Here is a 21,064-nt window from a genome sequence, read left to right as displayed (position 1 = left end):
TGCTCCGCAATAAAATCTGCTCAGCACAACCCCTGTGGTGTCTGTTCTCGCTGCGCCGTGACGGGGGCCTGGGTCCTGCCCCATGTCCCCGCCCAGGTGGCAGGGGCTGGACGAGCGGCTTTAGGGGCTGAGGCCACAGCTGGAGAAGGCAGCCAGCTGCTGCTCGAGCAACCCCCCCGGCCGGGCCCTACCAGAGCCCCAGGGACGCTGCCGGGGCGGCCGCCAGCCCCGGGGGGGTTGCTCTCCCATTGAGCCGGACGCAGCTCACTGTGGCCTGGAACCTCGGACTCGCTTCCCCCCAGAGACTCCGGCCCCTGTTTGCTCCTGGGTGGGGACGGGGCTGGGGGCAGCCCCCCCCCCGGCCCAGGTGCAGCCAGTCACTGCGGGTGTTTGCTGGGGCTCAGGTCGCCCTGGGCCACTGGCCTTGAACCCAGGGCAGGCCACAGCAAAGGCCCTGGGCCCCCTCCCGTCCACCGCACCAGCCCGCTGCCAACACCCAGTAATTTATTCTGCTGAAGCCAGTGCTTCCTTTTACCCCCTGCCTGCTCACTTTAAAAAGGGGGGGGGGAGCTACAGCTAGAGAATCTCCCCTCCCCCCCAGCCCCACCCTTAATTAAAAAGCCAAGGCCCAGCCTGGGGCTCCAGTCCCTTCTATGGCCACAGGGGGGCAGGGAGGGGGGCGCTGGTGCCCTAGGGGACAGGTAATGCTGGGGGTGGCTGGAGTGAAGATGGGGTGGGGAAGTCGAGGGGGCATCAGAGGTTCCTGCCCTCCGGAGCGGGGGCAGGGTGAGGTCTGGTCATGCTGCAGCTCCCTGGACAGCAAGGCCTGAAGTGGAGGGGGAGGGTTTCTTCCCTCCCCCTGCCCACAAGCATAGGGATCCTCCCCAGCAGCAGCTGCCCCCACCCCTGCCCCATTGCTTTCCTAGCCCTGAGGCACGCGAAGGGCTTCCGAAGAGCCGTGCGCATGGTGAGAAAGCCCAGCAATCCCCTGACTCCAGGAGCTGGGGCTGAAGGAAAACAGGTACAAGACGTAATAAAATTGCCAGCGCTGGCCCTGCTTCTCCCTGCCCCTGGCCATAGCCGGGGGGAGGATGCTGGGCCAGTCCGTCAGGGTAACCGCGGCTGCTCAGAAGAGCTTTGAGCGCAGCTGCAGAGCACAGGGGTGTGGGTGTCTGTGTCGTGCTGCAGGGGTGTTTCAATCAATCCCTCCAAGCAGCCACCCTCGCGGCAGGACGGCTCCTGGGGGCAACACGAGCACCGTTCCGCCCCCCCCCCCCCACAGGTGCCTGCAGCCAGGGCAGGTTCACCCTTGCGCCCTACGCACAGGGCAAGAGGGAAACGAGGGCCTGGCCTGTGAAAAGCAGCAGCCAAGCAGCTGAGCCTGCCGACCCCCCCACACCTCACCCCTGCTTTGCTGAGCCCGGGGGGGCGGCTCCGGAGACCGCCCCACGGCTGGGCTCTTTTCATGGCCAGGCCCATCAACCTCAGCAAACCCGGCCCTTGAGGTGTCAGGCCCCCCAGACCACCGCCCTGCTCCGATGGTACCGCAAACACCAGGCTGGGGCCGGTTCTGAGCACGTCGTGTTTATTTCACCAGAAAGACACAGCTGGGGGGAGTCACGGGGGGAGGGGGGGCACCAGCTCGTGCAGAGACGTATCGAGAACAGCGGGACTTCGGGAGCAGCAGATGTGCATGCAACAGCGACTACCCCCAGCAGCATGCAGGCCCGGAGCCTTCTCAGTAGCTTAGTTTATTGGTACAAGACAAAACAGTTGTTTAAAAATCTCAGTGTTTTAAAACGACGTGGGCCACGCGCCCGGGGCCGCGCTCTGCTGGGGGGCGGGAAATCTCACAGCCCAGCCCTGCCCGCCCGGGCATTCGAGCGCAGCCCGGTCCAGGGACCCGGGCCAGAATTGCCAGGGCAGGGCTGAGCCCTTCTGCTCTTGTCCAATATTAACATCCTGCACTGACCCCTCCCTGCCCTTCCGGGGAGCAGATTTCCTCCCCCCGCGGTGCTGTTCCGAGGGCCTGGCCTGTCCCTCAGAGTCACTGCCCCCTCCCTGGCTGGAACAAAGCTGCCTGTTCCTCACCTAGGTCCTAACCCCCCTCCCCGGGACAGGCACGGCCCCAGGACCTGGCCTCCCCCCCCCACACACACACACAGGAGGGGGCTCAGGCAGTGACAGGAGGCACCGGCACCACCTCCCGTAAACCACAGATCTGAGCCACTTCCCTGCCTGCCGTTCCAAGGGCAGACACCCCCCCCCCGCCCCAAATCTGTGCCCACCAGCTTCCGCTGAAGGCAAGTTCAGGGCTCGGGGAGGCGGCTAGAGCCCTTAGGAGCAGGGGCTGGGCAAAACTTCCCTGCCCTCAGCCCCGGAGCTTCCAGACCTAGTTTTGCGATCCTGACCCCCCAGGAGCGGCGGAGGCTGAGATGCTGCTGTCCTGCAGAGGGAGCCGGGGGGGAGGACAGGCCCGTGGATCACTGAGACGGGACGGGCAGCACTAGGTGCACCGCGGCCCCCCCCCAGCCCCAGCGTGCACTCAGTGCTCCCCCGGCAGGCAAGGCCGCCCTGCTAGTGCTGGGGGAACACCCGGCTCCAGGAGCCCAGAGCCAACGTCACAGGCCAAGGCTGAGTTCCAGCTCAGCAGTGTCCCCAGCCTCACCCCCTTGTCACAAGGCATGCGGGAGACCTGCTGCATGGGGGGGGCTGCTATGGGGCAGCCTGAGCCCCCCCCAGGGCACACGTCCCCTACTCCCAGCTCAGTGGCAGAGATCCCAGGTGCCTATTAAACTGCAGCAGCTGATGCACCCGTTGTCACAGCCACTCAGAAAATGGTCACCCCACCCCCATCACCTGTGGCCCCCCCTCACCGTGGCTGGAAATAAATTAAGACGACAGAGCAGACCCCTCTGCTGAGCCCAGCTCCTGCCAGCAGCCAAGCCCCAGACGGATCACTGCTCTCACCCCCCCCCGACCTCCGCCGGCTCCTGGCTGGCTGGAAAGGGCTCTGGGGAGGGGGTGATGGGTGGCCCAGGTGGGAGCCACCTTGCTCTGCAGGGGCTCATGTCCCAGGCAGGAGGCTCGTGGGCTCCCCGTCGGGGCAGAGTCCCAAGAACCAGCTCACGCCTGCGTGGTGGGGGCCGGCGCCCCAGCGGGCTGTCTGCCCGCCCCTGCGCCCCGGAAGGAGGCCTCTCCTCTGGCCACCACTTTGTCCAGCCTGAGTCTCTTCAGCTTCTCCACCAGGTTCCAGCTGAAGATGTTGCTCTTGTTCTGGGCTCCGCTGGGCCCAGCGGCCCTGCCGTCATCCAGCCCGGGGGCCCTCGGGAAGGGCTGAGCCAAGCCTGAGCTGCCCCGCTGCTCTCTCAAGGGGGAGAGCCAAGAGGGGGGCTCCGGCGCCCGCAGCGCAGCCAGGGCCTTGCCAGCCCGCACCGAGGCCGAGATGCCGTGTTCCAGCAGCAGCGTGACGAGTCCGAGAGGCGCCCGGGGGCCAGGCTCCAGCGCCTGGGGCACGGGGCCGGCGGCTCTCAGCCTCTCAAAGGGCCCACAAGAGGGCACGACCGTATTATAAAGACTGGGAGAGGAGAGAGGGGAGAGCTGGTCAGTACAAGGAGGTGGCAGCCCCACAGGCGGCGCCGGGCCAGGAAAGAGGAGCTGAGTCTGGGGTGACTTTCCCCCCAGTGCCCTGACCTGACGCGCCCCCCACACACACCCGGCTCTGTGCCAAGCTCCGGACTCCTGGCTCTGTCCCCGACTCACTCTGGGCCCTGACTGCCCCGGTGCCACCGGCTCCCTGCCCGGCACAGTGTGAACAGTTTGCTCCTCTGCCAGCACTGAAGGGATTTGCCCCGGTGCAGCCCTGGGTGAGAACTGGTCTGTTCGGAGAGTTCCTCACCCGCCCCCACCCACAGCTAGCTCTGCCCTGGGCAAGGAGCTCCTCTCTCCCGGCACCGGCCCCGTTAGCTCGTTTGCTTAACGAATCCTTTACCGTTAACCTACAGCAGCCAACACCCCCCCCCTTAGCCAAGTCACAAGGTGCTGAGAGCCCACAGCGAGTTGGGACCCCCTTGCCCAGGCTGGGGGCAGCACCTCCCGCCCGGTGCCAGCCACGTTAGTCTCTTTCGGCCTAGAGAGAAAAGGGAGGGTGGGTTAATGGCACATCCTGTGTCCAGGCAGCTACTGGTTAGTGGGTTAGTCGGTGCTCCCCTCCCCAGAGGCAGAGGCTGGACCCAGGCTGCTCCCACCACGTGCAGGAGGGGCACGACCTACACACCGCATGGCACTGCCAGGGCCCCTGGCATGCTGGGAATCTCAGCCCAGGGCTCATTCATGTCACAGCCAGTGCCAGGTCTCTGCAGAGATCCCACTCCTGGGCTGCAGAGAACTCCCTTCATCTCATGGGAGGCAGCAGCTGCCCGTTCCAGCTCCGACGGGCTCGTCGGCCGGCCAGGAGCAGCCACCCGCTGGTTCCTTAGGGAGCAGGGCTTCTTAGCACTCAACCCCCGTGACAGGGACACCCGGGTGCGCCACCTCCCGAGCGCCGCTGGGAATGGAGCCAGGCCCGAATCCCCAGGCAGCCATGGGGCGACGTGGGGAGGAGAAGCCTGGCCCAGCCTCTGCAGTCCAGTTCAGCGGTAACCCCACTCACACCTCGCAGCCCGCAGGGGCCAGCTGGCAACAGCCCCCTTGGTCCCCCTCCAGCAGCTGCCCCCCGGGATCCCGCCCAGACAGGCAGCAGTGTGCACGCCCCGCCCCCCATGCTCGGTGTCTGTGGGGCTGCCGCGCCCGGCTCTGCCAGCGCGATAGGGGGACTCTTACGTTCACACCGAGCGCCTCTCAGAGCATCAGGGGCTGCAGGAGGCGCCTGCCCCAGGAGTGTCGCTGCCTAGAACCAGGAGCCATAGAGCAGCCCGAGGCGGGGGCGGGGGGGAGAAAAGGAGACAGTTAGAGGGGGGGTGATTGGTTCGCAGGGAGGCGATGGGGGTGGGAGGGCGGGGCCCTGGCTGCCTTACCTGGGCGTCACCGTGGTGATCTCCTTGCTGGGGTGTAAGATGCGGCAGGTGGTGATGGTGAATGTAGATGGAGTCTGGGGGAGGTTGTTAATGGAGGAGTGGAACACTGGCATGGACAGGAGACACGGGGTTAATGTGTGGGAGCGGGGGATGGACAGAGACAGACCTGGGCACAGAGACAAAACCCAGGGGCCCGGGGCTCTGCCTGCAGCACAGGCCCCCAGTGCGTCGGCAGGGAACAGGGAGGCAGAAGGGGGCGGGTGCAGGGACCCTGGCTGGCTCAGAGAGCCACAGGCTCTGTAGGGCCCCAGCCGGGGGCAGAGATTTGAGGCTGATGTTTCCACACAGCCCGTTTCCTGCGGCACCAGGCACACGAGAGCAGCTCCCTGGGCAAGAGAACAAAGGCGTCGGGGGGCCGGAGCGCCCCACGGGGACTGGGGGAGAGAGTCTCTCGGGCCCTGGCACGGCGGCCCAGCAAGAGGCTGGAGACGGGGCCAGGCGCAGCGTCCACGTGGGGATGAGCGAGACAAGCTGGACGTGCAGACAGGCAGGGGAAGGAGAGACGGTGGCAGGGGTCGGGGGGACGGGGCAAGTCCTGGGACCACCTGGAGCAAAGGACCAGCCTTGTCGCATCCCAGCAGGGGACAGGGCGAGTCCCACTAGCCGGGCAGGGCCAGGCCGATACCCACCAGCTGCTGGCTCAGGATCCCCTCCCCTCCCCCTTGGCCCCCGCTCACCACTGGAGCAGCCCGTGGCCTTGGACGGGGTGGAGGCAGCAAGTGCCGGGAAGGTGCTCAGGTCCACCTCGTCCTCCTCAAGGTCGTTCAGGTTGTAGACCTCCTCCAGGTCCACGTCCAGCTGCCGGAAGTCTTTGGTGAGCACGCCGGGCCGGGGGTCCAGGATCCCGCCCAGGTTGGGCTTCGCCAGCTGCTGCCAGTGGTGGAGAGTCACCGAGCCTGGGGACAGAGACACCAGCCATGCAGATCTCCAGCCCTCAGCTCCATCCCATGCCGCCAGGGGCCCCAGTGCAGAGCCCTCCCCAAGCCCCCTCCTGCAGCGGGGGAACGTCCCAGGCTTGCAACACAGGAGACCCCAGCTGCGATGACGCGGCTCTGCCCTGCCCAGCCCCTGGAGGGCAGCAGTGTTCACAGCACCCAGCTGGCTCCCGGGGAGGGACGACTCTGGGGGGAGAATTTGGGTCTTAAACTGGGGAGCCTTGCCATAAAACCTTGGGGTTGTCTGGCCAACTTCCCTGGAGCATCGTGTTGTGAGCGAGAAAACCCGGCTCCTCCCACCCAAGATCAACCGAGCTGGCCACTAGATGGCTCCAAACTCTACACTGACAACTAGAACATCGTGTGCGCGTGCGCGTGTGCGCACGCTAAATGCGGCACATTGCCTTTTCCCCTGAAGAAGATCCCGCCTGCTGTTATAAGCACAACACTCGTCCATCCCTTCGCAGGCTGGGGGGCTCCGGATGCCCAGCCCCAGGCCTCATTCAAGGCTGTTTAATGCTCTCCAGTCACCGGAGGCCCAGTTAGTCCATCTCAGTTAACACAACACTTAACTCCCAAGGCTGATGCAGGCGGCTCCGCCAAGCTGCTCCCCTTGGGCCTGGCTTGTTCCCTCCGCGCGAGGTGCCCCAGGCCCGCTTGTTCCCCTCACTCACCTTCCAGGGGCTTGACGATCTGCAGCTTGTCCGGCAGGTAGGAGAGGGAGCCGAGGGAGAAGCCGGAGCCCCCGGTGTGCTCCGAGCTGCCCGAGTAGTTGGTACCGGTGGAGAGGACGCTGTCATCGGGCGTGAGGAAGCCGCTGGAGCTCTCCACGTCCCTGGACAGTTGGTTCAGCTTCTGCTCCCGCTCTGTCTCGAAGAAGGAGCGCTCCGAGGCGTGGCTCTCCTGGCGGGCGGACAGACGCTGCAGCGCTGCCTCCAGGTCGTGCCGGCCCGGGGTGCCCGGGGTGCCCCGCAGCTTCTCCTCACCCCTGCCGCAGGGAAGCAGGAGATAGTTGGGATGGGCCCCGGGAGCTCAGCCCTGCAGCCGGGTGTGCTCTGAGGAGGGCACCCACACTGGGCCCCCAGGCACCAGCCCAGTGCATGTCCCGGGGGTGAGAAGCTGGCTCAGCTGACTAGTGCACTGTCATCTACGGGATAGACCCTTCCTCTCCATTAGCCCCTCGCTGGGTTGGGTCCTGGCACCAGAGCCAAAGGGGCCACACACCAGCTACACCCCTCTGGGGCACGGCCAGACCCAGCCACGCTGCTCCAATCCCCCGTCGGGGGTCCTGCTCCTGACCCCACACACCAGGATAACATCAGCCAGGGGACCCAGGAGAGCACCTCTCCGGAGAGCCCAGCAGGGGTCAGGTATGGGCTGGGTGTGGATGTTTGCACCCCCCACCTCCCGGCGTCCCTCCCCAGCACAGACTTTTCGGGGGGGAAGAGTGGAGGCCCCGACTGACCCCAGCCCACCGGTGCATGGCACCCGCCCTCCCAGCTGCCGGGGGAGCGGGCACTTACAGGGTGCTCTCCGGGGCCAGGCTGGCGCTGTCGGACCCGTAGTAGCTGGTGCGGGGCGTGCTGACCCGGCTGCACCCTGCCGAGGGGAGGGCTGAGGACGGCTTGGAGCCAGGCAGGTTTTGGGGCGACTCCGCACGCGACTTGGCTTTGACTGCCTGGTTCACGACCTTCACCGTCTCGAAGACCCGCTTGTAGCTCCTGGGAGGGGACAGCGCCCGTCAGCGGGATTCCCTGGCCCGGGGATGCCCGCCTGCCCCTTCCCTCCACCCCAGACAGCATCACGGGGGGGCTTGGCCACCCCAGCCCTCACCTGGGCCCAGGGGACACCCCCTCAGCCCCCATCCATCACATGGGTCCACTCACGTCAGGTTCACTGTGTCCATGAGTCGCAGCTAAGCCTGCGTCCTGGGAGCCAGCCGGCTACCCCGCCCCACGGCCCCAGCCCCACAGCGCGGGGGAGACTCACTTGTACTCTGAGGAGGACGAACTGTCGGCTCCTTTCCTCATGATCCCTTTGATCTCCGCAGCCAGCGAGTCCTGCGGGCAGAGAGCACGTGGGTCCCAATGGGGCCGGCGCGGGGAAATGCCAGCTGCCAGGCAGCCCGGAGCCAGCCACCCCTGGGCACCAGCACCCAGAGCTCAGCACAGATGTGCCCAGCATGCCACACTCGTGCATCCCTCATCTCCCTGCAAGGCAGAGCCATGCCGGCTTCCCCCTGGGGCTGGTGCAACAGGCCTGGGCAATCCAGTCACGCACATGGCACAATGCCCGGCTCACTCTGGGGTGGCAGCACCCAGGAGCACAGCTCCAACGCGCCCAGCAATGCCAGACCCACGCGCAGGGACCACGGCGGGGCCCAGGATGGGAGTCTCCCCCTGGCAGTGCCACCCAGTGCCCCGCGGCCGTACTCACCAGGGGCAGCAGGCTGTAGCGGTTCAGGCTGCTGCTGGGGAGGTTCCGGGTGCGCAGGGTTTTGATCTCCTCCTGGGCCTCGTGCAGCATGCCCTCGCACTCGGCGTATTTCTCCTGCAGGTCCTGCAGCTGCACGGGCACAGGACGGGGGTCAGGGCGGGGGGAGCAGGGCCTTGCCCCCCACCACCCTCAGCATGGCAGCTGCGCCCCCGTCCCATGCTCTGTGCTCCCCACCCCCAGCACTAAGAGTGAGTCTGGGCCTGGCCAGGGATCAGGCCGGTGGATGGAGCAGCAGCGGCTGAGCACCGGGGACCCAGCACCGCCCTGCCCGAGGGACTCACCTCAGTGCGCAGGTTCTGCTGAGACGCCTTCGTCGCGGCCAGATGCTGCTGCAGCTCCTCCACCTCTGCGCCGCACTGGGGGAGACACAGCGGGTCAGGGCTGCCGCCACCCCCCCACTCCAGGGAGAGGCCCTGGCAGCCAGCCAGACGCAGGGCGCGCCCCGGCCCCGGGCCAGGCACTCACCGTGCGGCACTTCTGCTGCAAGTCCACGATCTGGGCCAGGAGCTGGCTGATCTCCTCCTGCTGCCGGGCCGTGTCCTCGGTCTTGCGAGCCAGCTCCTCGGCGAGAGAGGCCACCTGCCGGCTGGCTTCAGCTGGAGGGAGGGGGCAGGAGATTAGCTACTGAGCAGCCCGGGCGGGCCCCATGGAGACCTGGGGTGAGCTCACAGCCATGCAGGGATGGCCCCCAAAGGGAGGCCACTGCAGCCCCCTCCCCACAGAGCCCCCCCGACCCGGCGCCGACGTACAGAACTGTTCCACGCAGTCCAGCATCAGCTGCTGCTCCTGGTCCTCGTATTGGCAGGTTTCCGTGGCGATGCTGGTGGCCTGGGGGAGAGATAAGGAGCATTAACCACACCGTGACCAGCCCCCGCCCCTGCCGGCTCCACAACACGCCCCGGCTCTGCAGGGCTTCCGATGGGCAACAGCCCCCGGCTCGCCCGCAGCACCAGGGCGGGAGCCAGGGGGGCCCAGCTGCCAGCCAAGGCAGAGCTCCCTCGGGGCCAAGGATCCCCCCACCCGCCAGGTCACTGGCTGCCTGTTCCTATGAGCCACAACCACCCGCCTCAGCCATTGCCAGCCCGGCCTGGCACAGAGCGTCCCCCGCACCAGCCCAGCCCAGCCCAGAGCCGCCCCCCACAATCCCAGCCCGGCCCAGAGTGCCCCCCCCCCACCAGCCCGGCACAGCACAGAGCCCCCCTCACCCCCTGCCCAGCCCGGCACGGAGCACCCCCACCCCACCAGCCCGGCACAGCACAGAGCACCCCCACCCCCACCAGCCCGGCACAGCTCAGAGCCCCCCTCACCCCCCCCCCAGCACAGCACAGAGCCAACCAGCCCAGCACAGAGCACACACCCGCCCCCCCTCCCAGCCCAGCCCGGCACAGCACAGAGCGCCCCTCACCCCCTGCCCAGCCCGGCACAGAGCACCCCCACCACCACCTGCCCGGCACAGAGCACACACCCGCCCCCCCCTCCCAGCCCAGCCCGGCACAGCACAGAGCCAACCAGCCCAGCACAGAGCACACACCCGCCCCCCCCCACCAGCCCGGCACAGCACAGAGCCCCCCTCACCCCCACCCCAGCACAGCACAGAGCCAACCAGCCCAGCACAGAGCACACACCCGCCCCCCCTCCCAGCCCAGCCCGGCACAGCACAGAGCCCCCCCCCGCCCCCCCTCCCAGCCCAGCCCGGCCCAGAGCCCCCCCTCCTGCCAGCCCCCAGCCCTCACCTCCAAGCGCAGCTTCTGGTTCTCCTCCTCCAGGCCCCTGAGTTTCTGCTGCAGGGCGTCGTACTGGACGTGCTGCTGCAGGGACAGGGAGGACTCGTTCCGCCGCAGCCTGGGGGGCAGAGGGGCCGTGAGCAGCCGCAGCCCGGGCCCCCAGCCCCCCTGTCACTGGGCAGGGAGGCAGCCCGTACGGCTCCACCACCCCCGCCCCCGGGAGGGGGCAGCATCCCGGAGAGGGGCCCATAAACCCCCAGCGCCAGCCGGAGATGGGCCAGGCCCCACCCCCCAGGCGGGAGGAAAAGGGACCCAAGGCCCTTCCTGCACCCAGCTGATGGGAGACGGGGGCAGAGCCGCTCCCATCTAAGGAGCTTCCCCTCAGGGCAGGTCCCAGCTGAGGGCAGCTCCAGGGCCGGAGGCTTTAGGGTTCAGGGGCAAAAGACACATCTGGCCTCAGGACTGAGCGTGATACGTTGATGGAGGGGCTGGCATGATGGGAGAGCCTCATTCTGGCAATTAACTGATCTTTGATTATCAGCAGGTAAATATGCCCAATGGCCTGTGATGGGATGTTAGATGGGGTGAGATCTGAGTTACTACAGAGAATTCTTTCCTGGGTGCTGGCTGGTGAGTCTTGCCCACCTGCTCAGGGTTTAGCTGATCGCCACATTTGGGGTCGGGAAGGAATTTTCCTCCAGGGCAGATTGGCAGAGGCCCTGGAGGGTTTTCGCCTTCCTCTGCAGCGTGGGGCATTGGTCACTTGCTGGAGGATTCTCTGCACCTTGAAGTTTTTAAACCACGATTTGAGGACTTCAATAACTCAGACATAGGTCAGGGGTTTGTTACAGGAGTGGGTGGGTGAGGCTCTGTGGCCTGCGCTGTGCAGGAGGTCAGACTAGATGATCATAATGGTCCCTTCTGACCTCAAGTCTATGAATCTATGAGATGGAGGCCCAGCTGTGGGCTGGGCAGGACGCGGCTCTGTGGAGCGAGCGAGGCACGTGCTGTCCTGCAATGAGCTAGCCAAGGGCATGGTCTCCCCCCGGCCCCAGCGATGGGAGCAGGGCCCGCGAGTCACTCACGGCGTGGCAGTGGCTGTGGCCGGCTCGCTGTCCTCCACGGTGTTGGTGTAGAGATGGAGCAGGTCATCCCGCATGGACACCTCGTGCCGCAGCTGGGCAACCTAGGGGCACAATGGGGGAGTGAGATAGGCTGGGCAGGGTCCCCAGGGGGCTCCCACTCACGTCAGGTCACCAGCCTGACCTCAGCCCAGGGTGGTACCAATATGTCGGGGAGTTTAGAGAGGGGCAGTGCAGGGGCCCCATCACTGACAGTTGCCCCTCACTGGGGGCACTGCAGACACTGCGGATGGGATGGGCCCCAGGGGGCAGGGCTGGGACGGGCTCGCAGGGCAGCCTGGGGGGAGCTGGCTCACCGGCTGGTACACAGAGCTGGGGGGCTCAGCGGGTGCAGGTGCCAGGGCCCTGCTTCCCACCCGAGCCCGTGGGGAGCCTTTACCTCCTCCTTGGCCAGCTCCAGCTGCTCCTCCAGGAGCTCATTTCGCTCCGTCAGGCTCCGGTTCTGCTTCAGCAGGGACTGCCCGATCCGGGCCGCAAGCTCCAGGTCCCGCTCCTTCTGCGGGGGCGGGGAGACGACAGGCTGCTGTTAACTGGGGCAGGCCAGCGGGTCCCCATCCCACCCCCAGACTGGCCCCTCTCCACCTGACCCAACCCCCCACCCCCTTACACACTTCCTCCCTCCCCACCCAGCTCTGACCCCTTCCAGAACTGCTGCCCCATGCCCAGGGCCCTCAACCCAAGCCAGGAGCCTCTCATGGCATTTCTGACCCAGCAGGCACCGTATGGGTTTGCCACCACCTCTGGGGAGGAGCAGAGACCTCAGGCAAGGAGGGGGAAGCAGCTCCACCTACCTCCTCCAGCAGGCTGGTCACCGCATCAAGATCATGGTAGGTCTTTGTGATCCTGCCGACCCGCTCGGAACAGAGGACTGTGAAACAGCAAGAAAGAAAGAGGGTTGGTTCCCCATCACATCAGCTCCACCAGCCCTCTTCATCCAAGGATCACCAAGCCTCCTAGCTCCCCTGGAACGGGTCACTTCACCTCCCACTGAAATGCAGCCACCTCTGGGGTGAAGCTATCAGCTGCCCAGCCACTGCAAACTACAGCTTTAGGACAAGATGTGCAAGAGCAGGAGTGGCCAGGGAGGCAGGAAGTCGACCCCTGGGGTGCATTCTGGCATTCTAGCCAGTGCTTCCCTACAGCACGCTAGAAGCAGGTGGTGTTCAGTGAAACTGAGAGGGAGGAAGGGTGGTGCAGTGGTTAGAGCACTGATTGGGGACCAGGTTCAAGTCCCTGCTCTGCCACAGGGCCCTGTGTGCTTGGTCCAGACACTTAGCCTCTCTGTGCCTCAGTTCCCCATCTGTACAATGGGATAACAGGGCAGGGGCTGTGAGGATAAATGCAATGAAGATTGTGCTGTGCTCACACACCATGGGGACGGGGGCCAGAGCCCATTTGTAACTGAAGAGAGGGAGCATGTTATTTGTGCAATGCACAGTTTGCCTGTGGAACTCACTGCTGCAAGGGAGGCCAAGAACTTGGCAGGGAACAGATGTTAGATGTGGCTACTGGGAACCTCCGTGGCAGGATAAGACAGATGCTTGTACAAGGATCTAACCCCTCACACCCTGAGGCCGCTGACGGCGGGGGGGGTGTTAAGGAGACAAAGCCCAAAGTTACAGACCCTCCTGCCCCCTCAATGTTCTTCCCCTACACACACTTCACTGGTGGAGCTTGGTTGGTTACACACACACACACACACACACACACACACACCCCTGTGCTCAGCTGGGGTGTCAGGCCCCCCTGCGGGACATTGGTCAGACCGAGCTCAGTGGGGCCGGAGGGAATGGAAAAATCCAGGCCACGGAGACGGGATTGGAAGTGACATCCCGGCACAGGGCCAGGCCGGAAACTGCTCGGCTCCACTAGCCTCTATTTATACCACTGCCAGGCTCCCCAGGCCACGCCACTTCCCATCCGTCTCCCGCCTGCCCCATCCCCCAGGAGATCAGTCGCCCTCGTTTCTCCCTGGACGGGGGCAGAGGCGCCAGCCCAGCTCAGCTCACTAGTGCAATGAGCTTTGGCAGGTCTCAGGCCAGCTCCGTTGCCAGTCTCCACTCAGGAGAGGTGGGACGGGTGCAATGGACACAGACGGCCAGTTCCCAGCCCACGGCCCAGCTCCCCCACCCCAGAGGGCCCCTGCAGCTAGAGGGATGCTCGCTGCTCTGTGCCAGCCCCACGGGCGCTCACCCGGCCTGCTCTGCCAGTAGGGTGACCAGACGTCCTGATAAAATCGGGACCGTCCCGATATTTAGGAGTTTGTCCCATATCACCCCATCTGCCAGGCAAGCCGGGAACTCCAGGCAGGACTCTACGGGCCCAGCTGCTTGCAAAGCTCCCACTGCCTGGCCTGCAGAGGGTCCCGGCTCTCGAGGGAGCGCCAGGCTCACAGAGAGGCTGGAGCAGAGGCCAAAGGGTAACTGAGGCAGGGAGCAGGCCCCACAGCCTCCCCTCAGCCGCACGGGACACAAACCTGCTCCCCAGCAAGCGCCTCCCCCAGCTCTGCTCCAGCGCCAGCCATCATGGGGTGTCGCACAGAGTTCGGGAGGCTCCACTCTCTGGGGGCTGGGTCAGGATTGTCTCTGCTCTGCGCATGAAGAAACTGAGGCACCGAGCAGGGAATTGGACTTGCCCAAGGGAACAGAATCAGCAGCCAAGAGTTGAACCCAGGAGTCCTGGCTCCCAGTCCCCAGCTCTCCCCACCCAGAGACCCACCTCTCCCTATCCTGCAGCACCATAGAATGGCCCCATCTCCCAGCCAGGCAGACCGATCCCTGGCATAGCCCCCATTAGAGACCCCTCGGCTACACCCTGCTGGGTCTCAGCACGAGGCAGCCAGGCCGATCGGCCCTTCTGGCCTGTGCTCGCTGCCCTCCCTGGCCCCTGCTGCCCTGAGCCCCCAGCCCCCCTCCTGCATCGCCCCCCCAAGCTGCTGCAGAGCAGAGAGGTGCCAGCCGAGCACCAGCCCCGCGAGCTGCCACGGGCCCAGGCAGACGTCGGCAGGTTGCCTAAGCAACAGTCACTGCCTGCCATGCTGACATTCAGTGGAGCCACCGTGTCCTCAGGCCCTTCCTAAGCAGCAGCAGCAGCGAGGAGGCTGGACACAGCTGGGCGCAGGGGAGAGACGCCCCAGGGAGGCAGGGAAGCAGAAGGGGCCTGCACCATGGCGGGGGGCCGGGGGCTCTGACCCACCAGCACTAGCTCTGCTGACACCGCCAGGAAAACCTGCCAGGGCTCATGTCGGGCTCCTACCTGAGGGAGGAGCAGAGCAACAGGAGGCACCCCACCAAGGGGGGTGGGGGCAAGGAGGGGCGCTGGGAGCCAGGACTCCTGGGTTCTATCCCCGGCTCTGTAAGGGACGTGGGAGCTAGTGGTTCCAGGAGGGGCGCTGGGAGCCAGGACTCCTGGGTTCTATCCCCGGCTCTGTAAGGGACGTGGGAGCTAGTGGTTCCAGGAGGGGCGCTGGGAGCCAGGACTCCTGGGTTCTATCCCCGGCTCTGTAAGGGACGTGGGAGCTAGTGGTTCCAGGAGGGGCGCTGGGAGCCAGGACTCCTGGGTTCTATCCCCGGCTCTGTAAGGGACGTGGGAGCTAGTGGTTCCAGGAGGGGCGCTGGGAGCCAGGACTCCTGGGTTCTATCCCCGGCTCTGTAAGGGGCGTGGGAGCTAGTGGTTCCAGGAGGGGCGCTGGGAGCCAGGACTCCTGGGTTCTATCCTCGGCTCTGTAAGGGACGTGGGGGCTAGTGGTTCCAGGAGGGGCGCTGGGAGCCAGGACTCCTGGGTTCTATCCCCGGCTCTGTAAGGGACGTGGGAGCTAGTGGTTCCAGGAGGGGCGCTGGGAGCCAGGACTCCTGGGTTCTATCCCCGGCTCTATAAGGGACGTGGGCTCTAGTGGTTCCAGGAGGGGCTCTGGGAGCCAGGACTCCTGGGTTCTATCCCCGGCTCTATAAGGGACGTGGGCTCTAGTGGTTCCAGGAGGGGCGCTGGGAGCCAGGACTCCTGGGTTCCATTTGCAAGGTTATCACTGACTTGCCAAGCAGGCCGTGGGGACAAAGCATCCCAGCTGCGTGCCTCGGTTTCCCCACCTGTTGAGCAGGGACTCTCTGCCTGGGAGGGGTGAGAGGATCAGCGAGCGATCTCCCCACCCAGAGCACTGAACCCAGCTAAGCCCGGCTGACACAGGCCCGGGATGCCTCTGAAATGGGTTAGCAGGAGAAGCTCAGAGATCCCACAAATCCCATTACATTGCCCCGGTCAGCAGTGACGTAATGGCGGCGCGTTGCCATGGCGATGCCCCCACACCCTCTGATGCCCACCCCCGCTGACCCTCGGAACAGCCTGTCCTGTTCCACCCAGCTGCTGTCTTGTCAACAACCTGGCTAATCCCGCAACCCGGCGCCCCCGTCCCCGCCCCCTCGGGCACCGCGCCCTGCTCCCGACACCCGGCCCGCGTGCGGGCTGGCACGTCCGCATGGCGGGCAGGGGCAGGATCCGAGAGGTCGGCCCCCTCGCCCAACAGGGCCTCGGTCTCTGCAGGGGACCCCCCCAGCGCCTTGTCAGGCTGCTGAACCATAATTGGAAATAATTAGAGCATGAGCTTCGTTAAGGCGTGAGTGAGTGACGGGCCGCCGGGCGGCTGCTGGGGTCCGCAGGCTGAGTGGCGAGTTACAGACCCCACCCCCCCCGGATCGGGAATGGGCCAGGCATAGGGTGGGGGCCTGCCCCAGCAGCGGGGGCCCCGGGGGACCCAGGCCCTGGGGGTAGATTCGCTTGGCAGCCATTGTTTGGCGAGAGAAAACCATCAAGCTTGGGGATGCGGAAAGACGGACACCGAGCCCCATCCCCTGGCTGCGCCCTTCCCCCCCCAGCCCCGGCTCTGCCCCCCCAGCTGTGTCAAGATCAACTGCCCCCCCCTCCACTGCTCCTCCAGCTCTCAGCCAACCCCCACCCCAAGGAGCCGCTGGCCCTGCGCTCTTGGGGGAAGAACGATCTTCCTCCTCGGGGTCACGGAGACGCCACCGTAGCCCCCCAGCCAGGGGTCTAGGGCGCCAGCTCAGAGCTCTGCATTCGCCGCGCCATCCTGACAGCACACTGCCCCCCAAGCCCCACCCCCGAGCCCCTCGGCAGTCGGTACCCAGGGGCCTTCCACCCCCAGGCCCCATGACCCCCCAACAGCCACCCTGCAGTGAGCCAGAGCGGGGACCAGGGCAGCGGCTGGGCCCCATGTGACGCCAGCCTCCCTGCCAGGTGGCTGGAGTGGGAACGTGGGTTCCTCCTGCATCCCCCCAACATTTCCAGCTGGGCTGTCAGTGCCAGCACCAGGAAGGGGCCCCCCAGCCCTATCGGAGAGGGGTCCGGGAAAACCTGGCACTCCCCGGGGGGGGCCTTTGGCTGGAGGGCAGCCCACAGCCCCTGCTACTCTCTAGGACCAGTCGGTGCCACACACACCTCGCCCGGACGACACGGCGCCCACCCTGCAGCCAGCAGCCCTGGACAGACGCAGGGGGCACTGCCCGGGCATCGCTGCCAGCCCAAACCCTTGGGGAAGCAGCAGTGGGCCGGATGGACCCCACTTGTCACCCTCCTCTACCAGGAGAAAGAGCCCAATAGCACCCAGCGGAAGATGAGGCCACAACGAACCGGAGCAGCCTCCTGCCCAGGGAGGGCAGACGCCCAGAGCAGTTCAGAGGCTCTCAGACCCGCTCCATGCCTGCAGCACCTGCTCCGGCCCAGGAAGCCGCCCCACAAGGGGAGAGCGACAGGGGTCACCTCGCCCCGAGGGGCTCTGGCACGGCACAGCTGAGCCACCGGGGCGCTTCCCTCCAGGCGGGGCTGGAAGCCAACAGTGGCGGGCGAGCAGCGGGCAGCCACCCCGTGAACACACTGCCCATGGGCCAGGCGCACCGGGCGAAAACCAGGCACCAGACAAACTACCCCGCAGCACGACCAAGCGCTCGCCCCAGCGCCAACGCCCAGGCAGGCCCTGCCACGCCGGAGGGGCGAGCTGCAGCCAGGGCAAAGCCCACGGCACAGCCCCCGGGGATGGGACCTGGCAGATTTAACCTTAGCCAAGCGGGGGGTTCCATACAGCAGGGCAGGAGCACCGCAGAGCGCGACGGGGGCTCTGAAGGTCAATGCACCCACCGCCCCGGGTCTCACCTTCCTCCAGCTCGTTAGTGATCAGATCCGCGGAGCCGTGCAGAGCCGGGCTCCCGGGCACCTCATCGTAGGCTGCGGGGCTGCTCCAGAACTCCATGGCCTGGGGCCCGCGGAGCCCCCCACCCTCGCACAGCTCAGGGGGAAACATGCAGCCAAGCCCCAGCTCCCGGAGCAAAGGGAAGATGTGGCTCTGCCGGGTGCAGCAGCCTGTCAGCGAGCAGCAGGCAGCAGCTGTGCAAGGGGAGGCTGGGGAGGTGTCAGGTCAGCCCAGCCCAGCCCAGCCCAGCTCCCTCCCCTGCTCCTGCTCCCTGGCAATGGTCCCCCCACTGCTCTGCCTACCCCTATTTATAGGGTCTCCCTTGTTTCTGCACCTGGCCAGGCACATCTCATTCAAGCCAAGGGGGGGGGGGGAGCAGCACAGACTAGACCATCTACATGGAAAGGGAGGGGGTCCAGTTTAGAGAGACACAGGCACTGCTGGGGATAAAAGGCTCATGGGGGGGGGGCAATGCTGGGGTTAAGCCTGCATCTGTGGGAGTGGCTATGGGGGGGCCAGTAGGAGCTCCCCCCCCTTTCCCTGCAGAATGGATCGGCTCTGACAGAAGCCCGTTGTTCTGCAGCTGCATCCTTCTGCAGTGACACCTGGCTCAGAGCAGCCCCTCTTGGGGGGGGGGCAGGAGCTGGGCTCCCCCCGCCACCTGCCGACTGGACAAGGATCCCCGGCTGCAGCGCCAGCCCCTGGAGGCCAGTGCAGCCCCTAGGAGCCGGGGGCAGGGAGGGGGCAGGGGCTGCCCTCCCCAAGGCCAGGCTGCGAAAGGTCCCCAGCTTGGAGGGCTCCGCGATTGAGGGATCGGCCTGGAGCTGTTTGAAAATCTGACCCTGACCTGACCCCTCTTCTGGCCCATAGGAGGGACCAGGGGCTGGAAGGGGGGGGGTCCTGCTTCCTGGATGGTTCCCCAGTGCTCAGGGGTGTCTGCTGAGCCCAGCCCCCCAGCGAGAGGAGGGGGAATCCCGGGCCAGACCCTGCAGGTGGGTCCCTCCCTGTGCAGGTGGGTCCCTCCCTGTGCAGGTGTCGGAAAGGGGGAAGCATGGCCCTATGGGGCTGACAGTCCTGCTGCCCGGCACCCGCTGCCCCCCGCCGCCTGGAGCTGCATGAAGGCAGCTCCCCCCTCCCTGCCCCGTATGCACCCAATGAACCGGGGCGCTCGGGGCTGATTCTCAGCCCACCTGCCGCGTCGGCTGCACCCCGGGAGCGGAGCTCCTCACCTGCCCAAAGCTGCAGCCTGGAGGTGGGACGGGGAAGCCTGTGAGGGTGGGAGGTGCTGGGGGGGTCTGGGGCCTGTGCACAGGTCTCCAGCCTGTACTGGGAGCATGGGGGTCTCTGCCCACGAAGGGAGGTGGGTGGGGAGCTCTCTAGTCCATCGGGGGTGGTGGGCTGGGGGCAGCAGGGGCCACACGGGGCAGGTAGCAGGGGAGGTCCATGCCGAGAGGCAGTGGGAGGAGCTCCCATCTTTACCCCGAATGTGCCGGGTGCACTCTGGGAGTCGGGGGGGTCCTGTGACCCGGCCCAGACAAGTCCCAGATTTCCCACCACTCAGGTTCTTCTCAGCTGCAACGGTTTGAATCCGGGCCTGTCTCACGAGCTCCGGCCCCAGAGCAGCGATGCTACAAACCAGCCCCCAGCTCCCAGCCCCAGCTCAGGTGGGACCAAGCTTTTTGGGTGGGAATTTCCTTAGTCCTGAGACGCCCCTGGGTGCTGAGGGAGGTGCTGTCACCTGGGGCGGGGGGCGGGAACCCTGCACAGCCCGTCTGCTCGCTGCAATGCTCAGAGCTGGGGACTTGGGAGCCCCGTAGGGGCTGCTCCAGCCGGCACGGAGCGTCCCATATGCAGGCCCCAGGCCGCGCACTGTCTGTGCCCACGGTGCCCCACATCCCCTGGCTGGCTGGCAGCTGTAACCGGTCTGGCTCCCTTGGCAGCTCTGCCGTAAGCACCGTTGGGTGAAGGCAGCAACGAGGCCCAAGCAGGGGGAGACGTGAATAATTTATGACAGTGCTTTAATAATGGACGAGGTGCAGGGGGGAAACTGCACGGGCAGGGGACGCAAACACCACGGGGGGGTGCAATGGGGCACGGGCAGGGGACGCAAGCACCACGGGGGGGTGCAATGGGGCACGGGCAGGGGACGCAAGCACCACGGGGGGGTGCAATGGGGCACGGGCAGGGGATGCAAACACCACGGGGGGGGGGGACGGGCAGACGCAAGCAAATCCAGCAGGACAATGAACAATGGGCAGCTCCCGTCACAGAGCCGGTCACACGGCCCCCCCACGCCCGTCACACTCCCTCTTGCTGAGTCTCAGGGCAGCAAGGAAACCGGCCCAGGAACCCACCCAGCACCGAGGCTGGATTGCTCCTGCCCTTCGCCCCAGAGTCCCGCCACTCCCGGAATTAATGCTCTGAACCAAAGGGAAACCGAGGCACAAGGCAACCTAGCAAAGTGACTTGGCCACGGGGGGAACCTATGGCTTCCAGCCCACCCCTAGCCCCCACTCCCCTCCCCCAGCCGGGACTGGCACCCAGCCGCTTTGCTCTAACCACTAGACCATCCCATGACTGGCTAGGTTCAGCGAGCGCCGTGAAGCCCGTCTCCACGAGCGAGCCTCCCTCCTGGGCACAGACCAAGCAGCCAGACCCCCCACCCCCACGGTGCAGGGAGCCCCCAGGGCGGATCCGGGCCTGGCGCCCAGCGGGTTTGCACTCGTGGCCGGGGAAGCTGGGCTGAGGCTCCTTGCACCAGGGCAGGAGACGCAGCCTCTGCCTAATCCCCCCCCCCGCCGCTGCAGGGATTTGCTCCCCGGTTTAGGTCCCACAATCAGATTACACGGGGCTCGTTCCGATGGCAGCTTAACGGGCCAGGACGCGGGCTCAAGGAGAGGAGCCAGCACCCCCCTCCCCCCAGCACATGGACCGACGCGGGGCGGGGTGGGGGGGTCAGAGACACGCAGGCAGCCATGCCCCTTGGCCTGGGGTGTCCCGGAGGGGAGGGGCTGCTGCCCGAGGTCCCTGACCGGAGATGGCCTGGTGGGACTGGGCAAACTTGGCTAAATTCCCAGTGGCCCATTTATACTCCCTCCTCACCCCCCACCTAGACCTCCTCCCCCTCCCCGCTACAGTCCCTGCCTCCCCGTAACTCCCTCCCTGTCACCCCCCCCCTAATCTGCCCCCTCCCCCTTTGCTCTCGCAACACGTGGGCAATAATCACAAAGGAACCAGAGCTAATCCTGTCTGTGCCCCATATGGAACCTCTGACCCCAAAGCCCCCAGGGAGGGGAACCACCTGGCCCCATGGTGCTTCCCTTCCTGGCCCCCCAGCTTCGCCAATCCCAAGGGGTCAAAGGTCACAAGTCCCCCCCCACCGAGAATGGGGGCTCTGTGAATGTACGTCCTGGTCCCGGAGTTCCAGCTCCTCTGTGCGTGGGCTGCTCCAGGACTCCAGCAGCTGGGGGTCCCGCCTGCGGGCGGCGGAGCTGGG

The 21,064-nt window shown here is 66.2% G+C and overlaps 1 protein-coding gene across 4 annotated transcripts; it reads right to left on the bottom strand.

Annotated features, from left to right (window-relative positions):
* Window positions 1-2,133: 2,133 nt before the first annotated feature.
* HAP1 (huntingtin associated protein 1) lies at window positions 2,134-17,819 on the bottom strand. Of its 4 annotated transcripts, none has more exons than XM_044999676.1 (16): window positions 17,532-17,815; window positions 12,164-12,240; window positions 11,752-11,868; window positions 11,316-11,416; window positions 10,240-10,348; window positions 9,256-9,334; window positions 8,972-9,102; window positions 8,788-8,862; window positions 8,447-8,575; window positions 8,000-8,070; window positions 7,534-7,731; window positions 6,685-6,998; window positions 5,753-5,971; window positions 5,016-5,121; window positions 4,822-4,888; window positions 3,439-3,577 (listed from the first exon to the last, which is right to left on the bottom strand). In XM_044999676.1, exons 1-15 carry the CDS (start codon window positions 17,677-17,679, stop codon window positions 4,840-4,842), a joined length of 1,923 nt encoding a protein of 640 aa, XP_044855611.1. In that variant the 5' UTR covers window positions 17,680-17,815; the 3' UTR covers window positions 3,439-3,577; window positions 4,822-4,839. The 4 variants fall into 4 exon arrangements, with proteins under 4 accessions (XP_044855610.1, XP_044855609.1, XP_044855611.1 ...); XM_044999677.1 differs by having other exon boundaries at window positions 3,463-3,577; window positions 4,830-4,888; XM_044999675.1 differs by lacking the exon at window positions 4,822-4,888 and having other exon boundaries at window positions 2,134-3,577; window positions 7,552-7,731; window positions 17,532-17,819.
* Between the last annotated feature and the right edge of the window lie 3,245 nt (window positions 17,820-21,064).

This window comes from Mauremys mutica, chromosome 25, assembly GCF_020497125.1.
Source record: "Mauremys mutica isolate MM-2020 ecotype Southern chromosome 25, ASM2049712v1, whole genome shotgun sequence".
NCBI classification, from domain to species: domain Eukaryota; kingdom Metazoa; phylum Chordata; order Testudines; family Geoemydidae; genus Mauremys; species Mauremys mutica.
The sequence above is the reverse complement of the archived record's forward strand: the minus strand, read 5'-3'. Positions and strand labels throughout refer to the sequence as shown.